Raw genomic sequence first — 15,335 nt, forward strand, 5'->3', positions numbered from 1 at the left:
TAAAGTCAAGAAATTGAGTCCTAGTATGCTTGGCTACTCCTTTCCGCTGTATAGTAAACTTCAGAAGAGCATGATCACTCGCGCCTAATGATCCTTCCACTTCTACCCCACTAACCAGGTCATCAACATTGGTTAGGACCAGATCTAAAATGGCTGTTCCTCTTGTTGCTTCTCCCACTTTCTGGACAATGAAGTTGTCTGCAAGGCCAGTGAGGAATCTGTTTGACCTTATGCTCTTGGCTGAGTTTGACGTCCAACAAATATCCGGGTAATTGAAGTCCCCCATTACTACTATCTCCCTTCCTTTTGCATGCTTGGCCATCTGTTCCAGGAAGACATCATCTATGTCCTCCGTTTGGCTTGGGGGTCTATAGTAAACTCCCACAATGAGGTCTCTGTTATTCTTCTCTCCCTTTTGCAAAAGTTAGTTTTCTGTCATCTTCCTCTTGAATCTACTCTATGTCCTACTAAGCGCCTCACCCCACAACACCCCAGGCAGACCAGTCAAAAGGCCATCAAAATGTCTTGGGGGCACAAAAGCCTGCCATTAGAAGAGAGGGCTTTGCAATTCTACTTCTTCAGAAAAGTGATTTATCCAGAAAGGTTTCCTAAAAGACCTCATTCAGCAGGCATGACAAGAATACTGATTTACCCACCGCAAAGCCCCCCAAAAGCCACTAGTCTGCACGAGGCAACTTTTCCCTGGAAGTGGAATGGCTTCTCATTTGTCATAGTGTCATTTTTTCTTACACCAGGCCCAGTAACAAAGAAATGTTATTTCCTCAGGGGAGAAAAGTTATAGAGACGGTGAAGGTCTTTCTTCTGCCCCATTCCTCACATGTGCACACAGCCCCCTCCCGAGCGACCCACGGTCTCCCCCCTCAAGAGCCAAGGTCAGACAAAGCCTAGGCACTGAGACCGCCAACGCCTCAACTAATATCTGAGAACAGTTACTCACCTCTAGCGTGGTCAATACAATCTTCTCAACCGAAGAAAAATAAGCCTCCCACAAGAACTGTGTCTGCTGTCTAAGTGCTAGGATTTTATCCTGATGGATAGACCTGATTGTAGAAGGGATCTGTAATACAACGTTGAAACAAATCAGACAGTGTAGAAAACATTGCAACCCGAGAACATTAAAGCACTTCTGGGGGCCTTTCTAGATGATCCGTTTACGGCACAATCAGTTTAGGTTTTATAGATCAGCGCATAGTGCATTTGGCTCCCATTTGAAGCACACAATCCACACTGTCAGACAACAGCAGCAGCCGTGATAGCAGTAATTGGAAATTGAATTATACAGGCTGCTCGTTTGTGCTGCTGTCTCTCTGCCCCACTTCCGACTGGACAGGCTGTGCTTCCCACACTTCTGAGAGTTTGCAAAATCAGAGACTTTTCCAGAAGAAGATCGGTTCGCAACCTTACCCTGCCAGGGAGATCTCTTTTACCAAGTTAACAGCGCGCTGCTACTCTTTCCCTTTAAAATAGTTGTGGGAATTTAGCATCAATGCCCTGTAGTTGTTATTCTTATTTTGGGGTTCCAGTGCCCTCAGTGTGGGTGCCATATAATCTTTCTAAATCAGAAAGGTCCAGTTGCTTTCCCATTTTCCCCTTCTTCTCAGTAGTAGGAAGCTGGCTTAACTAGACAAGCAACCCCAACGGAGGCCGTATGACCTGACAGATATGACCCCTCAGATATGGTCCAATTACAGGCCAACCACTTTCTCCAAATCCTGCCATAGCCCTACGATCTTTGGACATAGACTTGGGCTCCACACTCTGCCACGATGAATAGTAGGCTTCTTACTGACTGTGGCACGATTAATGATAGCCCAGAAATGGAAGAACCAGAATGAAATACCCCTAGACATATGGGAAAATAATATCTGGGATACAGCAATATCTGAGCATCTCACCAGACACAAGAGGGCCATTAAAGACATAATAATAAATAGAGACACCTTCCAAGAAACGTGGACTCCTTTCTTTTATGTTAATGACCAAAATCAAGACCTCCTTATACCAACCACTCAATATTCTCAATGGAGAGGTTACGTTATGTCTGAATGTTGACTGTGTTAAGTGTATGTCTAAAGACAAGGGGTAAAACAAACACCATTAGTTGTACTGCTATATACTTGTTTAATGGTGGTTGTATTTATTTCAAAACCAACAAAATTTTGTTTTTAAAAAAGATACGGTCCTGTACTGTCAATATATGAACTAGCTCAATGTGCTTCGTTCCCAGTTCACCATGGCCACCCTTAGGGAAAGTGGTTTAACTAGGCTAAGGGGTTGTCAAGATGGGATACGGGTGGCACTGTGGTCTAAACCACTGAGCATCTTGGGCTTGCCGATCAGAAGGTCGGCAGTTTGAATCCCCACAATGGGGTGATGTCAGTGAAGGAACTTCTCTGACAGGTGAGCTCCCTTTCCTCTGTCCCAGCTCCTGCCAACCTAGAAGTTCGAACACACACTAGTGCAAGTAGATAAATAGGTACCACTGTGGCAGGAAGGTGAACTGCGTTTCCATGCACTCTGGTGTTCTGTTGCGCCAGAAGCGGTTTAGTCATGCTGGCTACATGATCTGGAAAGCTATCTGTGGACAAATGCCGGCTCCCTCAGCCTGAAAAGCAAGATGAGCGCTGCACCCCATAGTCGCCTTTGACTGGACTTAACTGTCCAGGGGTCCTTTACCTTTAACCTCCAGATATTCCTGGACTCCAGCTCTCGTCAGCCCTGCCAGCTGGGACTATGGGTGCTGCAGTCTAGCAATATCCGGAAAGCACCGCATTGGCTACCCATGGGGACTAGATCACATGTGGCCAAAAACTAGATCACAGCATGAGCCTGTCAATTTAGGACAATGGGGCATCTTTTCCAACGTTCTGCTCTCACAGTGGCCAACCAGACGTCTGTGGGAATCCTGCAAGCGGACATGAACGCAACACTCTGCCCACCTATGACTCATAGCAACTTATTCAGAGTCACACTGATAGTGATGGTTGAACTTAGCCATTGCAGCTAGTGGCCATTGATACTACATTTCCAGGGTTCCACCTAATGCCTGCTGTTTCTAAGCATCCATGCAAAGAACACAGGACTAACTAGACTTCAATCTATATCCAGCTAGGCTGGATTGTGTTCTTAAAAGCAGGAGTACCTACTTGGGACCAGTTAACCCAGCTGAGTTATGCTTTAATACCTTCCCAAGTGTGTGTTCTTGCTTTCTAATTCCTACACTCATTGCTGGACCGCTGGGATTCGCATTCCACAAACAAACAAGGGGGAAAAGAAAGAAATAGACCATGCAAGATTGAGGTTTGCCCAAGTCATGGCCTTCAGGCACCTTGCAGACTCATTCAAGGAACATGTGCGGACACAGCAAAATAAATGCACCCAGGTACTTTTCTGTTCTTTACTTCCTGCTGTTTATTTAGGTAAGCTTATCTGAAGGGGGTGTGTGCAGAAATAAATCCTTCCTTTTGTTTGGAGCATAGTGTTTTCTCATTAGAGGGCTCCGTTCCCTCTAAGCCTTTCAAATATTCATATATTTTTTTCATATATTCTTTCCGGACTAATTATGCACAAGGCAAGCACCTATGTTTGCTTTTGATTTGTGCTGCTCTGCATTTTCCTCTTAGATATTAGATTACACACAGCGAATGCTTTCTCACTCACGCACACCCTTCTCACTTATCGGAGGGGGTTGGGGGAAATCCATTTCCCAATAAAATATTCTTAATTAGAATACATCTGTTCTCTGCATAGCCTCTTGCGAGGGGCAGGGGGAACAGATTGGTGGCAAGGATCTCCTTATGTCAAGCACAGATTTCATATAGACTTGGCATCAAGTTCAACTAAAAGCAGCTCAGTTTGAAATGCCCAACTTTCCTGAGATTGCTTCAGCAAAACATTAAGCCCATAATGAATCTCAGGTGTGAAACAAAAGGTCCCAAGACAATGGGATAGGTTGTTGAACTACAAAGCGGGTTCTCCTTCATGGAGAGCACGTGTTGCGGTGGGAGCAACCATGACATCCCCTGTTGCCGGGCAGGTTAGTTTGGATGGCCACAGATTTGATTGGGCACCTCCAATGTTGCTGGGGGGAAATTGATTGTTGCAATTTTATTTGATTGATGGGGGTGCTATATATGTTCCCTGTGCGCAGAATTGAGCTTCTTTTCGCTGTGCACATCGGATTACCCACCCTCCCTCCCTTTATTTAGGGTTTGTTTGCGCTGACCTTGCTATGCCTGTCATGGGGTTGTTTGCTTTGGAGCAGGGGCCCAGTAGGAATTTTACCATTTGGCTGATTGGCTGGTGCCATTTGGGTTTTGCCTAAAGGTAAAGGTAAAGGTACCCCTGCCCGAACGGGCCAGTCTTGACAGACTCTGGGGTTTGTGCGCCCATCTCACATCTATTGGCCGGGGGCCAGCGCTGTCCGCAGACACTTCCGGGTCACGTGGCCAGCGTGACAAAGCTGCATCTGGTGAGCCAGAGCCGCACACGGAACGCCGTTTACCTTCCCGCTGGTAAGCGGTACCTATTTATCTACTTGCCCCCGGGGGTGCTTTCGAACTGCTAGGTGGGCAGGCGCTGGGACCGAGCAGCGGGAGCGCACCCCGCCGCGGGGATTCGAACCGCCGACCTTTCGATCGGCAAGCCCTAGGCGCTGAGGCTTTAGCCCACAGCGCCACCCGCGTCCTTCGTAGCAAATCGTCACAACTTGTAAGGTTGCAGTTAGGCATTGGTTAATTTTTGGGTTGGTGGAGGGGATATGGTTGGCTGTGCCTGCCTCTCCAATGCTGCTGCTGCAAGGGTATTCCATTAAAGGAATCCAAGGGCTCGCCATGCTTTTGTCCGTATCCCTGGCAAAGGGCTAGGGCCATGCAAGAACCCCAGGGAGCCCTTGGGGAGAGGGGAGAGCCTGGTGCCCAGCTTTTTCTCTCCCCAAAATTTTTTACCCCTACTGACTTCCGCATGGGTGTGGTTGTCAGTTCTGTTCCTACCTCCAAGTGGGCACCGATAGTTGCTAACCAATGCCTAAGCAACCACTCACTTACTGTAATTCAATAAAGTTGTGGCCAAAATTATGCCAAAAACCAAAACAAAAATGGCCAGGAGGTTATTATGCAGAAGGTGCATTTTTCCTATGATGCTAGAGTATTATTTAAAAACTGCTCAGTTGCCTTTCCAAATAACCTCTTCCTAAGGCAGATTGCAACAGATAACCTAATACCCAAACCTAACTGTGCAATTAGAAGCGAGTCCCATGTATCCAGTGAGGGTTACTCATGAGTAAGCACATTTATAATTGCAGCCTACTTTCACTTATTCCCCCCCCCCACTAAACCAATATTTTGAATTGTTCTTGCAGCCTTGCTCATGGCTAAAACGTTATAGGGCAAAAATATCTGGTCAATATGTACAGGTAGAATGTTTAATGGCCACGTGCATTTGGAGACAGGTTTTTTGCAATGTTTAAGCGTATGCATTTTTACTTGTTAGGCAGCTATTTTTGTAGTATAAATTTGCATTGATCACATTAAGTTATTTTTGCCCAAGCGCTTTCAGCCGAATCTTTTGATATATACCTGTGTGTGCAACGAAGAAGCATCAAATCCATTAGACAGAGCGAGCCATTCATATTTGCAAAGCAGGGGAAAAGCTTATTTTCTAAACTATATATTTTTGTGTGAGTTGATTCGCTTCTAACAGATGGGAGCCGAAACCAGAGCTCCCATTTTTAACCATGCTTGGCTATTTGCTATTAATCTTCTTGGCCTAGAAGTTGGGTGTGGGAAATGATGGATCTGTGCTGATCTGCCACAAATACACTAGAATTATTAGAAAGGGATGACGTTTTAATAGCGGGTCATTTGTGTAATAATGGGGAAGAGAAGGTGGGGAGGGGGAATGACTTTTGCATTAAAAAAGGAGGGTAGGGTAGGGGGGAAGAGAGAGAGACAGAGAGCTTCTAACTGGTTCAGGCTTCCCTGGAGTGGGAGCTGGTGCAAGGATGAAGAGAATATGTAAATAAAAACATCCGAGCTAGTCTAAAAATGAGAAATGGGAAACTGTAACACAACAAAAACATTTCCCAGAGCAGACATTCTGGCTCAGCGCCAGGTCTTTAAAAACCACTGTTAATAATGGCGTACTAGCTTGCCTTGGTAAGGAAGCAGCTGTGAAGAGAATCAATTCTGCATTACAAGAACAGGACAAAGATTTGGAACATTAATGTCCCCATGTGGGGAGGCAAGTGGAGGGGGGGGGGAGAAGAGAGGGAGACCTGGAATCCTTCCTTCCCTTTGCCTTCTGCAACCAGCAAGCCCATATCCTGCAGCTGGGTCATGCAGATTTTCAAAAATGTGCATGATTTAGATATTTCGGTTGCATGGCAGGGGCCATAATCAAGCAAACAGCTGCGCTGGACCGCTGGATAGCTCAGCTGGTTCAAGCGTGGTGCTGGTAACACTAAGGTCGCAGGTTTGATCCCCATATGGGATAGCTGTATACAGTGGTACCTCAGGTTAAGTACTTAATTCGTTCCGGAGGTCCGTTCTTAACCTGAAGCACCACTTTAGCTAATGGGGCCTCCCGCTGCTGACGCACCGCCGGAGCACGATTTCTGTTCTCATCCTGAAGCAAAGTTCTTAACCTGAAGCACTATTTCTGGGTTAGCGGAGTCTGTAACCTGAAGCGTATGTAACCTGAGGTACCACTGTATTCGTGCATTGCAGAGGGCTGGACTTGATGATCCTAGCTTTACAAGTCTTTGATTCTATGCTTTGCATAGTTTCAGTTCCTGGCATCCGGAAGCATCAAGATGCAGGGATTTGCCTCTATTTCCCTGACGTTGAATAGGGTGAATGAATAGGGTGAATTTTCCCTTCCTCTCCTGCTGTCAGGCCTGGGAGATTCTCTCCCCTCCACCTTTAGCATCAAGGAGCAAGGAAGAAACAAGAAAGTATTTATGGTTTTATTCAGTCATCGTGGTGCAAGGCAAAGAAGCCTACCCTTTACTCCATAGTGGCATTGGTCACTCTGAGCTCCTGCCATTCTCTCCCCAGCAACAGCCCTTGGCTCTACGGGGGTGGGGGCAGTAATCAAATGTCCTTGAGCCCATTGCTCTTGAACTCTAATTGGGCGATGAGATCTCGGGGAGTTTGGCTCTTCTATGTTTTCCAAGCTGGCTCTTCTCCCCCTCCTTCTCCTAACACCTCATAACTAAGCTGTTCTGAGTTCTGCTGTAATTCAATCCTGTCTCCCTTTTTTCTGGAAGCTACTGGTGGAGAAGGGGGGGGGGTCGTCCAATTAAGATGAATGGTAGGAGATTCGGGACAGACCAAACAAAGGGTTGCTCCACACAGGGCATAATTCAACAGCAGAACCTGCTACTTGCAAAACAGCAGTGGTCACCAACTTAGATGGCTTTCATGGGAGGTTAGATAAATTCATGGAGCCTCGTGCTATTAATGGCGATCGGTAGGATGGCCAAGCACTGCTTCAAGAGCTGGAGGCAATATGCCCCTGAATACTAGTTAATATAATTAAAGCTATGGTTTTCCCAGTAGTGATGTATGGAAGTGAGAGCTGGACCATAAAGAAGGCTGATCGCCGGAGAATTGATGCTTTTGAATTATGGTGCTGGAGGAGACTCTTGAGAGTCCCATGGACTGCAAGAAGATCAAACCTATCCATTCTGAAGGAAATCAGCCCTGAGTGCTCACTGGAAGGACAGATCCTGAAGCTGAGGCTCCAAGACTTTGGCCACCTCATGAGAAGAGAAGACTCCCTGGAAAAGACCCTGATGTTGGGAAAGATGCAGGGCACAAGGAGAAGGGGACGACAGAGGACGAGATGGTTGGGCAGTGTTCTCAAAGCTACCAGCATGAGTTTGACGAAACTGCGGGAGGCAGTAGAAGGCAGGAATGCCTGGCATGCTTTGGTCCATGGGGTCACAAAGAGACAGACGTGACTAAACGACTGAACAACAGCAACAACAAAATGGGAGCAGGTCCACTGCTTTCAGTACGTCCACAAGTATGTGGAAACAAAACAGCCTTGAGCCCCAGGGCTCACCTTATGTCCTCATGCAGTACTGAATGGTGTATTTCAAATTACTGGAGAAGGAGGAATGGTATCTTAAGATGTTGGAATATGCAGCGTTAGCAGGTCTGATCCAGATGATAGAACATACATGGAAGATTGGAAAATATTTGTAGATTACGGTATATTAGAAGTCAGTGTCGGCAGGTAAATACGTTAGCAGGATTAGAGTAGATTCAGTGGTATAAGGTAAAGTGAGGTGAAAAGAAGATGAGAAGGGAAGGTATGGAATAGTTAGCATATGCAGAGCAGATGGGTAACTGAAGACACCATGGAAGGAGGGGGAGTGAAATCGAGACTATTGGGAGTGTTTGGATGGTTATTGTATAAATGTGAAATATGTAACAGAAAAAGCAAATAATTTTTTTATATACAAAGTGGTATCTTTGTGTGGGCCTGGCATGACTGTGTAGCTTGGCTGGTCTCACTTTCTCGTCCCAAGAAACTCCTGGTTTGCAATAACTGGCCCATGGAAGAGGCGAAGAAGATCCAAGGGACATGTCTATCCTTTCCGCATGTTTCTACATCATATCCCATTGTGAAACCATTCTGAGCTGCCCCCAAATAATGTCTTGCAGTGTGGAATATTATTGCATCCAACTTCCTGTCCCCCTAGAGAAAGGGGAATAGGAGACTAGGAAGGGTCCGGTGTCTTGTTTTGAGGAATATGAACTTTGAAAATTTCCATACTGATCTGCAGCTCTTGGACTAATATGTGGATTGGAACTTAGCTACCCACCAGAATCTACCCTTCGAATGTTTAAACCATCAAAACACACATATAAATGCGTACTTTGAATGAAAAGTACACGTCTACACCTCAAAACACCTATTTAAATCTGTCAACTTCAACTGGTCTCTTGTGAGGGTAAGTCAGATACCAGCCATTGAGACCGTTCAGAACCATGAATATCTATCTTGGAAGTTGAAAGAAACTTTTCCCTTCCAAGCACTTTGCAACTCAGAAGCTCGTGTGCATTTCTCTAAAAAAAGGAATGAGCTGCTCGTACATTTTTAACCAAGACATTTGGAGGCCTGAGTGACCTTCATGTCAGAAAGTGAATGATGCCTTATTAAATGAGTTAATATTCACAATGACACAGACAAATCCCTCCTGATAAAAATCTCTTTTATAGCCGTGACCTTTCGGATACATCTTTCCTGGAAGTGTGGGAAATGGCTGCCACTGTCAACCACTCTGACGAAGGCCGCGGTTTCTCCCTCCCCTCCCCCCCCCGCCTTACCTGTAATAACAATCTCTCATCCCCTATGACGGCAGCTTGATTCCAATCAATCACTTCGGAGAATGGCAGCTCCCATCCATTGCTGAGCATCACAGGAACACAGGCAGCCTGCGTAGGCAATCATTAAAATCAGGAAAATGGAAACAATTGCAGCAAAGGCACGCTGCCCCTTCCAAGGCCCCGTGGCAATGAAATTGCAGCCTATTCTGCAGAAATGGGACTTTAATAGAGAATTGTGTTGGAAAGTATTGTGGGACCATTGCGATGCCACATTTTGAGGATCACTGAACCTTGGGTCTGGCAGGTCCACTATTGGAAGGCTCATATACTCAGACCACACAGAGAGAGAGAGAGTGGGAAGCCTATCAACGGAGTGGCCCTTGTTTATTCCCTCTAATGGCTGGCTACTTGCATGGGTACACACAGTTTTGTACAGGCCCATTGGTACACTCCTGTGTGGGCTTGCTATTGGGTCAGAAGGTCCAGCAAATGCAGAACACGGCAGCTACATCGCTGCATGGGCCACCCTATCGCAATCATATTGCGCCGGTTCTGGAGGGCTTGCCATGGCTACTGATTTGCTCCTGAGCCAAAACGAAGGTGCTAATTTTAAAAAATTATAATAGGATTTTTATATTAAAGATTTTCAAAACATGGAAAAGTACATGGCACCTCCACTTTCAATTCACAGAGTCTTTTTCACGGTTCATTTACACATAGTGAGAGACCCTTTTGTCATAGACATCTTGCAGCTGGGGGGAAAGAGAGGGGGGAGAGAGAGAGATGGGGGTGTTGTTCTTTCATTCTGTCACACAGTGTTAGCGTAGGGGGTTATGTCAGCATCATGCAGGTAGGTTCTTTGTGTGTGTATGCACGCACCCACCCACTGAGAGAGGTTACGAGGGATGAAGGTGCTTTTGTTAATACAGTGGTGCCTCGCAAGACGAAAAGAATCCGTTCTGTGATTCTCTTCGTCTAGCGGTTTTTTCGTCTTGCGAAGCAAGCCCATTGAAGGATTAGCGGATTAGCGCTATTAGCGGCTTATCTGCTGATCGGATCAGCTGATAAGCGGCTTAGCAGCTTAGAAAAAGGGGGGAAAGGGGGGAAAAAACAGCAGGAACTCACAAGACATTGTCGTCTTGCGAAGCAAGCCCATAGGAAATTCGTTTTGCAAAGCACCTCCAAAATGGAAAACTCTTTCGTCTAGCGAGTTCTCCGTCTTGCGAGGCATTCGTCTTGCGGGGCACCACTGTATACAATGCCCTAAAGACTTCAGGTCTGGATATCTGGAGGAAGGCCTGCACCCACAAAAGACCTTCCTGCATGTCGAGGTCCTCAGAAAAGGCTCTCCTGATTTTACCGACCCCAGTTGAAGCACATTCCATGACAACCCAGTGGAGAGGGCCTTCTCTGTGGTGGCACCCGGCCTATGGAATTCCATATCCTCTAAAGAAAGTGGGCCTAAACTCTGGTGAGCTTTTGGTGCCTCCTTAAAACTCACCTGTTCACCCAAGCTGGCTATTAATTCCTAGCTTGGTTATATGAGTGATTAGAATTTTAGATTTTAATATATGGATTCCATTGTATTCTATTTATATCTCTCGGTAGCTCCAGCACCCACAGAGTGGGTTTTCCAGCTGGGAACAGACCTTTCCTGAAGCCCTTCTCCACAGGGCTGCTTCCAGCAACTTCATTTTACAGCTTTGGTCATACTCTCTATCTTGGCCTTTGATGGTTCAGGCGTTTTGTTTTGTGGGATCCAAATTTGTAAATGCGGCATCTTTCCTTTTACGGCATGGCCTCCTGCTCCTCCACTTGTGTGCCATGGTAACAGGCTCATTTCCTTTCCATTCACAACTGTGCCATTCACAACTGACCCTACCGTTTCCAGTGCCTGCTGTTTTGAAATCCTAGTGGATCAATGCGGGGTCAAGGACAGACGTCACCGCGGCAAAGCAGAACCCTCCCGACCCCAGCCTTTTGCTGCAGAGATGCCCTTTATTTTTTAACAGTTATTTTCATGCCATTTTAACCCTGGGCGTGCTCTCCCCTGCAGATCGCTTCCCTGTCGCCTGCCTGTTCAAAATCCAACCTAATTGATGCCGTCACTTAAAACTTACTTAGTATGCAATGTGAAAACCCGGGTAGAATTTATAGGCAATTTTGTCTCGGCTGAATTAAAACAATGAGCTGTATTATTTATTTCCTCCTAACTTCCTGGTTGGATGAAGTTAGTGTTTCTCCAGGAATATAGATTCTCTCCCCCACTACCCAACTCCCCAAGTTCAACAAACCCTCTTAGGCTAAGTTAGGGTTACCAGACGTCCCTGGTTCCCGGGGACAGTCCCCCGGATTTACAAATCTGTCTCCAGACAAATTCCATCCCTGGAATGTCCCCAGATTGGCAACTCCGTCCCCGGGAAACGTGGCAGCGGCAGCCTGGTAGCGCAGTTAGCTCCGGCTGGCTTCAGGAGTTGCTCGCTACTCGCTGCTGCCGCCACTGCCAAACGTGAACCGGGGACGTCTGGTGGTACAGATCTCTTGCCCCCTTCCCCCTTTGTTTTGAAAGATCGAGGGAGGCTCAGGAGTCGTGGGCGGGTGGCTGTTGCCCAGGAGGGGCACAAGGCGTGCAGTTTCTCTGCCAGGCAAGGTGCAAAGCCCTTCTTTTGCACCCTGCAAAACATAAATGTGCAGGTTTTTTTTTAAAAAAACTGGGCAATGGCTGCTCGCCCGCTACTCCCAAGCCTCCCCCCGAGCTGTCAAAACAAAGGGGGGAAGGGGGCAGGAGATCAGGGAAGGCTTGGGAGTCATGAGCCGGTGGCACGCCATTGCCCAGTTTTTTAAAAAACTGCGCATTTATGTTTCACAGGGTGCGAAAGAGGGACTTTGCACCTTTATACAGTGGTGCCTCGCAAGACGAAATTAATCCGTTCCGTTAGCGGCTATTAACGGCTTAGCGGCTATTAACGGCTTAGTGGCTTTAAGAAAAAGGAAACAAACTCGCAAGAACTCGCAAGACGTCTTGCGAAGCAAGCCCATAGGGAAATTCGTCTTGCGGAACGACTCAAAAAACGGAAAACTCTTTCGTCTTGCGAGGCATTCGTCTTGCGAGGTACCACTGTACAATATGCATGTGTGCTTGGGCCCAGGGTTTTTTGCCTCGCCATCCCCACTACTGACTCCCTGTTGCTACTCAGCTTTAAAATAAAAAAGTGTCCCCAGATTCATTGAAAAAAATCTGGTAACCATAGGCTAAGTCAACCCAGATTTGGTGCAGGCAAAATAGCTGCCAACTGCTCCTGAAGTAGGAACGCCGGATTATGGACTATTAGGGAAATGAAATCTCCAATCCGCCTTCCTTTTGCCTTGCTATCACGCAGCACAGAATTCCAGCTGACAGGAGTGCTAAACGGCTCTAAGTCTCCAGTCAAACGGTTGATCTTACCTGCAGGGCCTCCAGGAACCTGAAGGATCCCAGCCTCCGGCCACGAGGGACGAGACAGAAAGTGGCATTGTGCAGCATTTCACGATAATCATACCTAACAGGAGACAGGGGGGGGGGGAAATAATAAATTAACAATGAGCCCGGGAGTAACTGTGCATGCAAATGTAAACATCTGGTGCTGCACATCTGGTTAGACTCATCGCCGGACCAGCTCACATCTGCAAAGCTGGCATCGCATTAGGGGAGAAACAACAGGAACAAAAGCAAAAGAGAGAAAGGAAAACAAATGTAGATGGCAAAATGAAAGCAACTCAGTGAGCTGAATTGACTCCCCATCCTCAGTGCTGGATTTACATATAAGCTAAACAAGCTATAGCTTAGGGGCCCCACTCTCTTGGGGCCCCCAAAAAAACTTAAAGAAAAGAAAAACACCTGGTGTACATTTCCAAAATATAAGATAAAAAACAAATAAAATAAAACCTACATACAGAAACAGTGTTTTGTGTTGTGTAGGCTCCTATGATGTAAGTAATGGGCCTCGCCTGCTAGCCTTCTCCCTAAAATATCACTGGTTTGCTCATTTCTATATATAGGCAATGACAAACCTAGACAGCACCTTAAAAAGCAGAGACATCACCTTGCCAACAAAGGTCCGTATAGTTAAAGCTATGATTTTCCCAGTAGTGATGTATGGAAGTGAGAGCTGGACTGTAAAGAAGGCTGATCGCCAAAGAATTGATGCTTTTGAATTATGGTGTTGGAGGAGACTCTTGAGAGTCCCATGGACTGCAAGAAGATCAAACCTATCCATTCTGAAGGAAATCAGCCCTGAGTGCTCACTGGAAGGACAGATCCTGAAGCTGAGGCTCCAATACTTTGGCCACCTCATGAGAAGAGAAGACTCCCTGGAAAAGACCCTGATGTTGGGAAAGATTGAGGGCACAAGGAGAAGGGGACAACAGAGGATGAGATGGTTGGATAGTGTTCTCGAAAGCTACCAGCATGAGTTTGACCTAACTGCGGGAGGCAGTGGAAGACAGAAGTGCCTGGCGTGCTCTGGTCCATGGGGTCACGAAGAGTCGGACACGACTAAACGACAACAATATATAGGGTGCCTACATTCTGCATGTGCAAATGGCTTCAGATACCTATTAGGTCCATAAATTACTATATAGCATATATTCAACACAAAAAACAGCACAGACAATTTGTTGTTGACAAAGGACAGCTGGACATAGAAAGGGCCCCATTACCTTCAGTAGCTTAGGGCCTCATCAAACCTAAATCCGGCCCTGGCCGTCCTACAGATTATTTCTGTTTAAAAGCAATGGAGGACGGGCAGACAAAAAATGGGGGGTCAAGGAGGGTCGGTTGTGGTGGGGGAGTGGGAAACATCCCTATTTTCACCTGAGGAATGTTGAAGGGTGTGGGGTTTGCAGTGCAATGCCATCACTGGTAAGAGAAGCAGAGAATAGGGACGACTTTTAACAGAGGTTCAAGGAGGCAGAGAGACTAAATGCAGGGAGAAAAAACCTGAGAGAAAGCATGAGAGCAAACAGAGATGGAGAAGAATTTGGTTTGGTCCGCATTTTTAAGTAAATGGCCCTCATGTTTACCTCCTGGGTTAGTACATCAATTTGAATGGAATTCTTTGGAATTCACTTAAAATCATCACAGATTATTGTGGAAACAGGATGGGCCAAAAACATGGAAAAGTGACATGTGTCAGAAATAGACAACCCATCTCACTAAAAGGGAACCTGGGCTTGGAATTTGTCCTGCTTTGCTGTTCTTTGTAAACACGACAAACACTGCAAACAATGTCTATTTTTCTCGTCTTGGGATTTTCGGTTTCGTGTTGTAAACTACCCTTGGGAGAAGCTGGGATTAATATTATGTCTTCATATCACACACACACAAAAACATACAGCATCTCTTTTGACTAAGCAGCAGAACAAAAACCATTTGTTGTTTGGAAAACGGTCTTGGGATGCATTTCTGAGCTCAACAGATGCTATTGCAATTTTTGTCGCTAGAATGATCTTGCGGTGAGGAAGACTGGCTCCGATTAATGTCGGATTGTTATCATTTTTAAATAAATCTACGTTTGGAATATGTGATTAATGAATTGATTTAATGCACCCCATTAAGTCACTCATGCTTTCCATTCTGGAAATATTGATGCAAAAGTTGCCCCAGGAAGGCATCAATTTATTGTCACTGGAGAAAGAGGCTTGACAACCAATACAGTCAACCAAGAGCAACCAGGCACCAAGACAATCTCACCTTAATCAACCCAGTAAAGGATGAAAAATGGCTAGAAAGAGTCAGATTGTGTAACTGTGGGCCAGCAGAGGACAAATTAGCTGGGCTAGGGAGTGAGTAAGAGCAGTGTGTGTGTGTGTGTGTGTGTGTTGTGATGCAAGACTGGTTTGGAGAAGAAATTTTGGCAATTAAACACAGAGGACCGGTGACCCCCGTTTCTCAAAATTAAAGCGTTTAGCTAGACCCTACTGCTTTCTTTCCAATTC

At 46.1% G+C, this 15,335-nt stretch overlaps 1 protein-coding gene and 1 long non-coding RNA gene across 2 annotated transcripts in view; both read right to left on the reverse strand.

Moving 5' to 3' along the window:
- The window catches only part of EXT1 (exostosin glycosyltransferase 1), a 271,922-nt gene that overhangs the window by 36,294 nt on the left and 220,293 nt on the right, over positions 1–15,335 (reverse strand). Inside the window, exons 2-4 of the mRNA XM_082235632.1 lie at positions 12,805–12,898; positions 9,360–9,467; positions 959–1,078 (exon numbers count right to left, since the gene is read on the reverse strand). Of these exons, the coding sequence (XP_082091758.1) occupies positions 959–1,078; positions 9,360–9,467; positions 12,805–12,898 (322 nt within the window). The remainder of the gene's footprint in view (positions 1–958; positions 1,079–9,359; positions 9,468–12,804; positions 12,899–15,335) is intronic.
- LOC309539700 lies at positions 12,069–12,793 on the reverse strand. Its single transcript, XR_014222965.1, has 2 exons — positions 12,476–12,793; positions 12,069–12,251 (listed from the first exon to the last, which is right to left on the reverse strand). It is a non-coding gene; the product is annotated as an uncharacterized lncRNA (long non-coding RNA).

This window comes from Podarcis vaucheri, assembly GCF_965113315.1.
Source record: "Podarcis vaucheri genome assembly, chromosome: 8".
In the NCBI taxonomy this organism is placed as follows: domain Eukaryota; kingdom Metazoa; phylum Chordata; class Lepidosauria; order Squamata; family Lacertidae; genus Podarcis; species Podarcis vaucheri.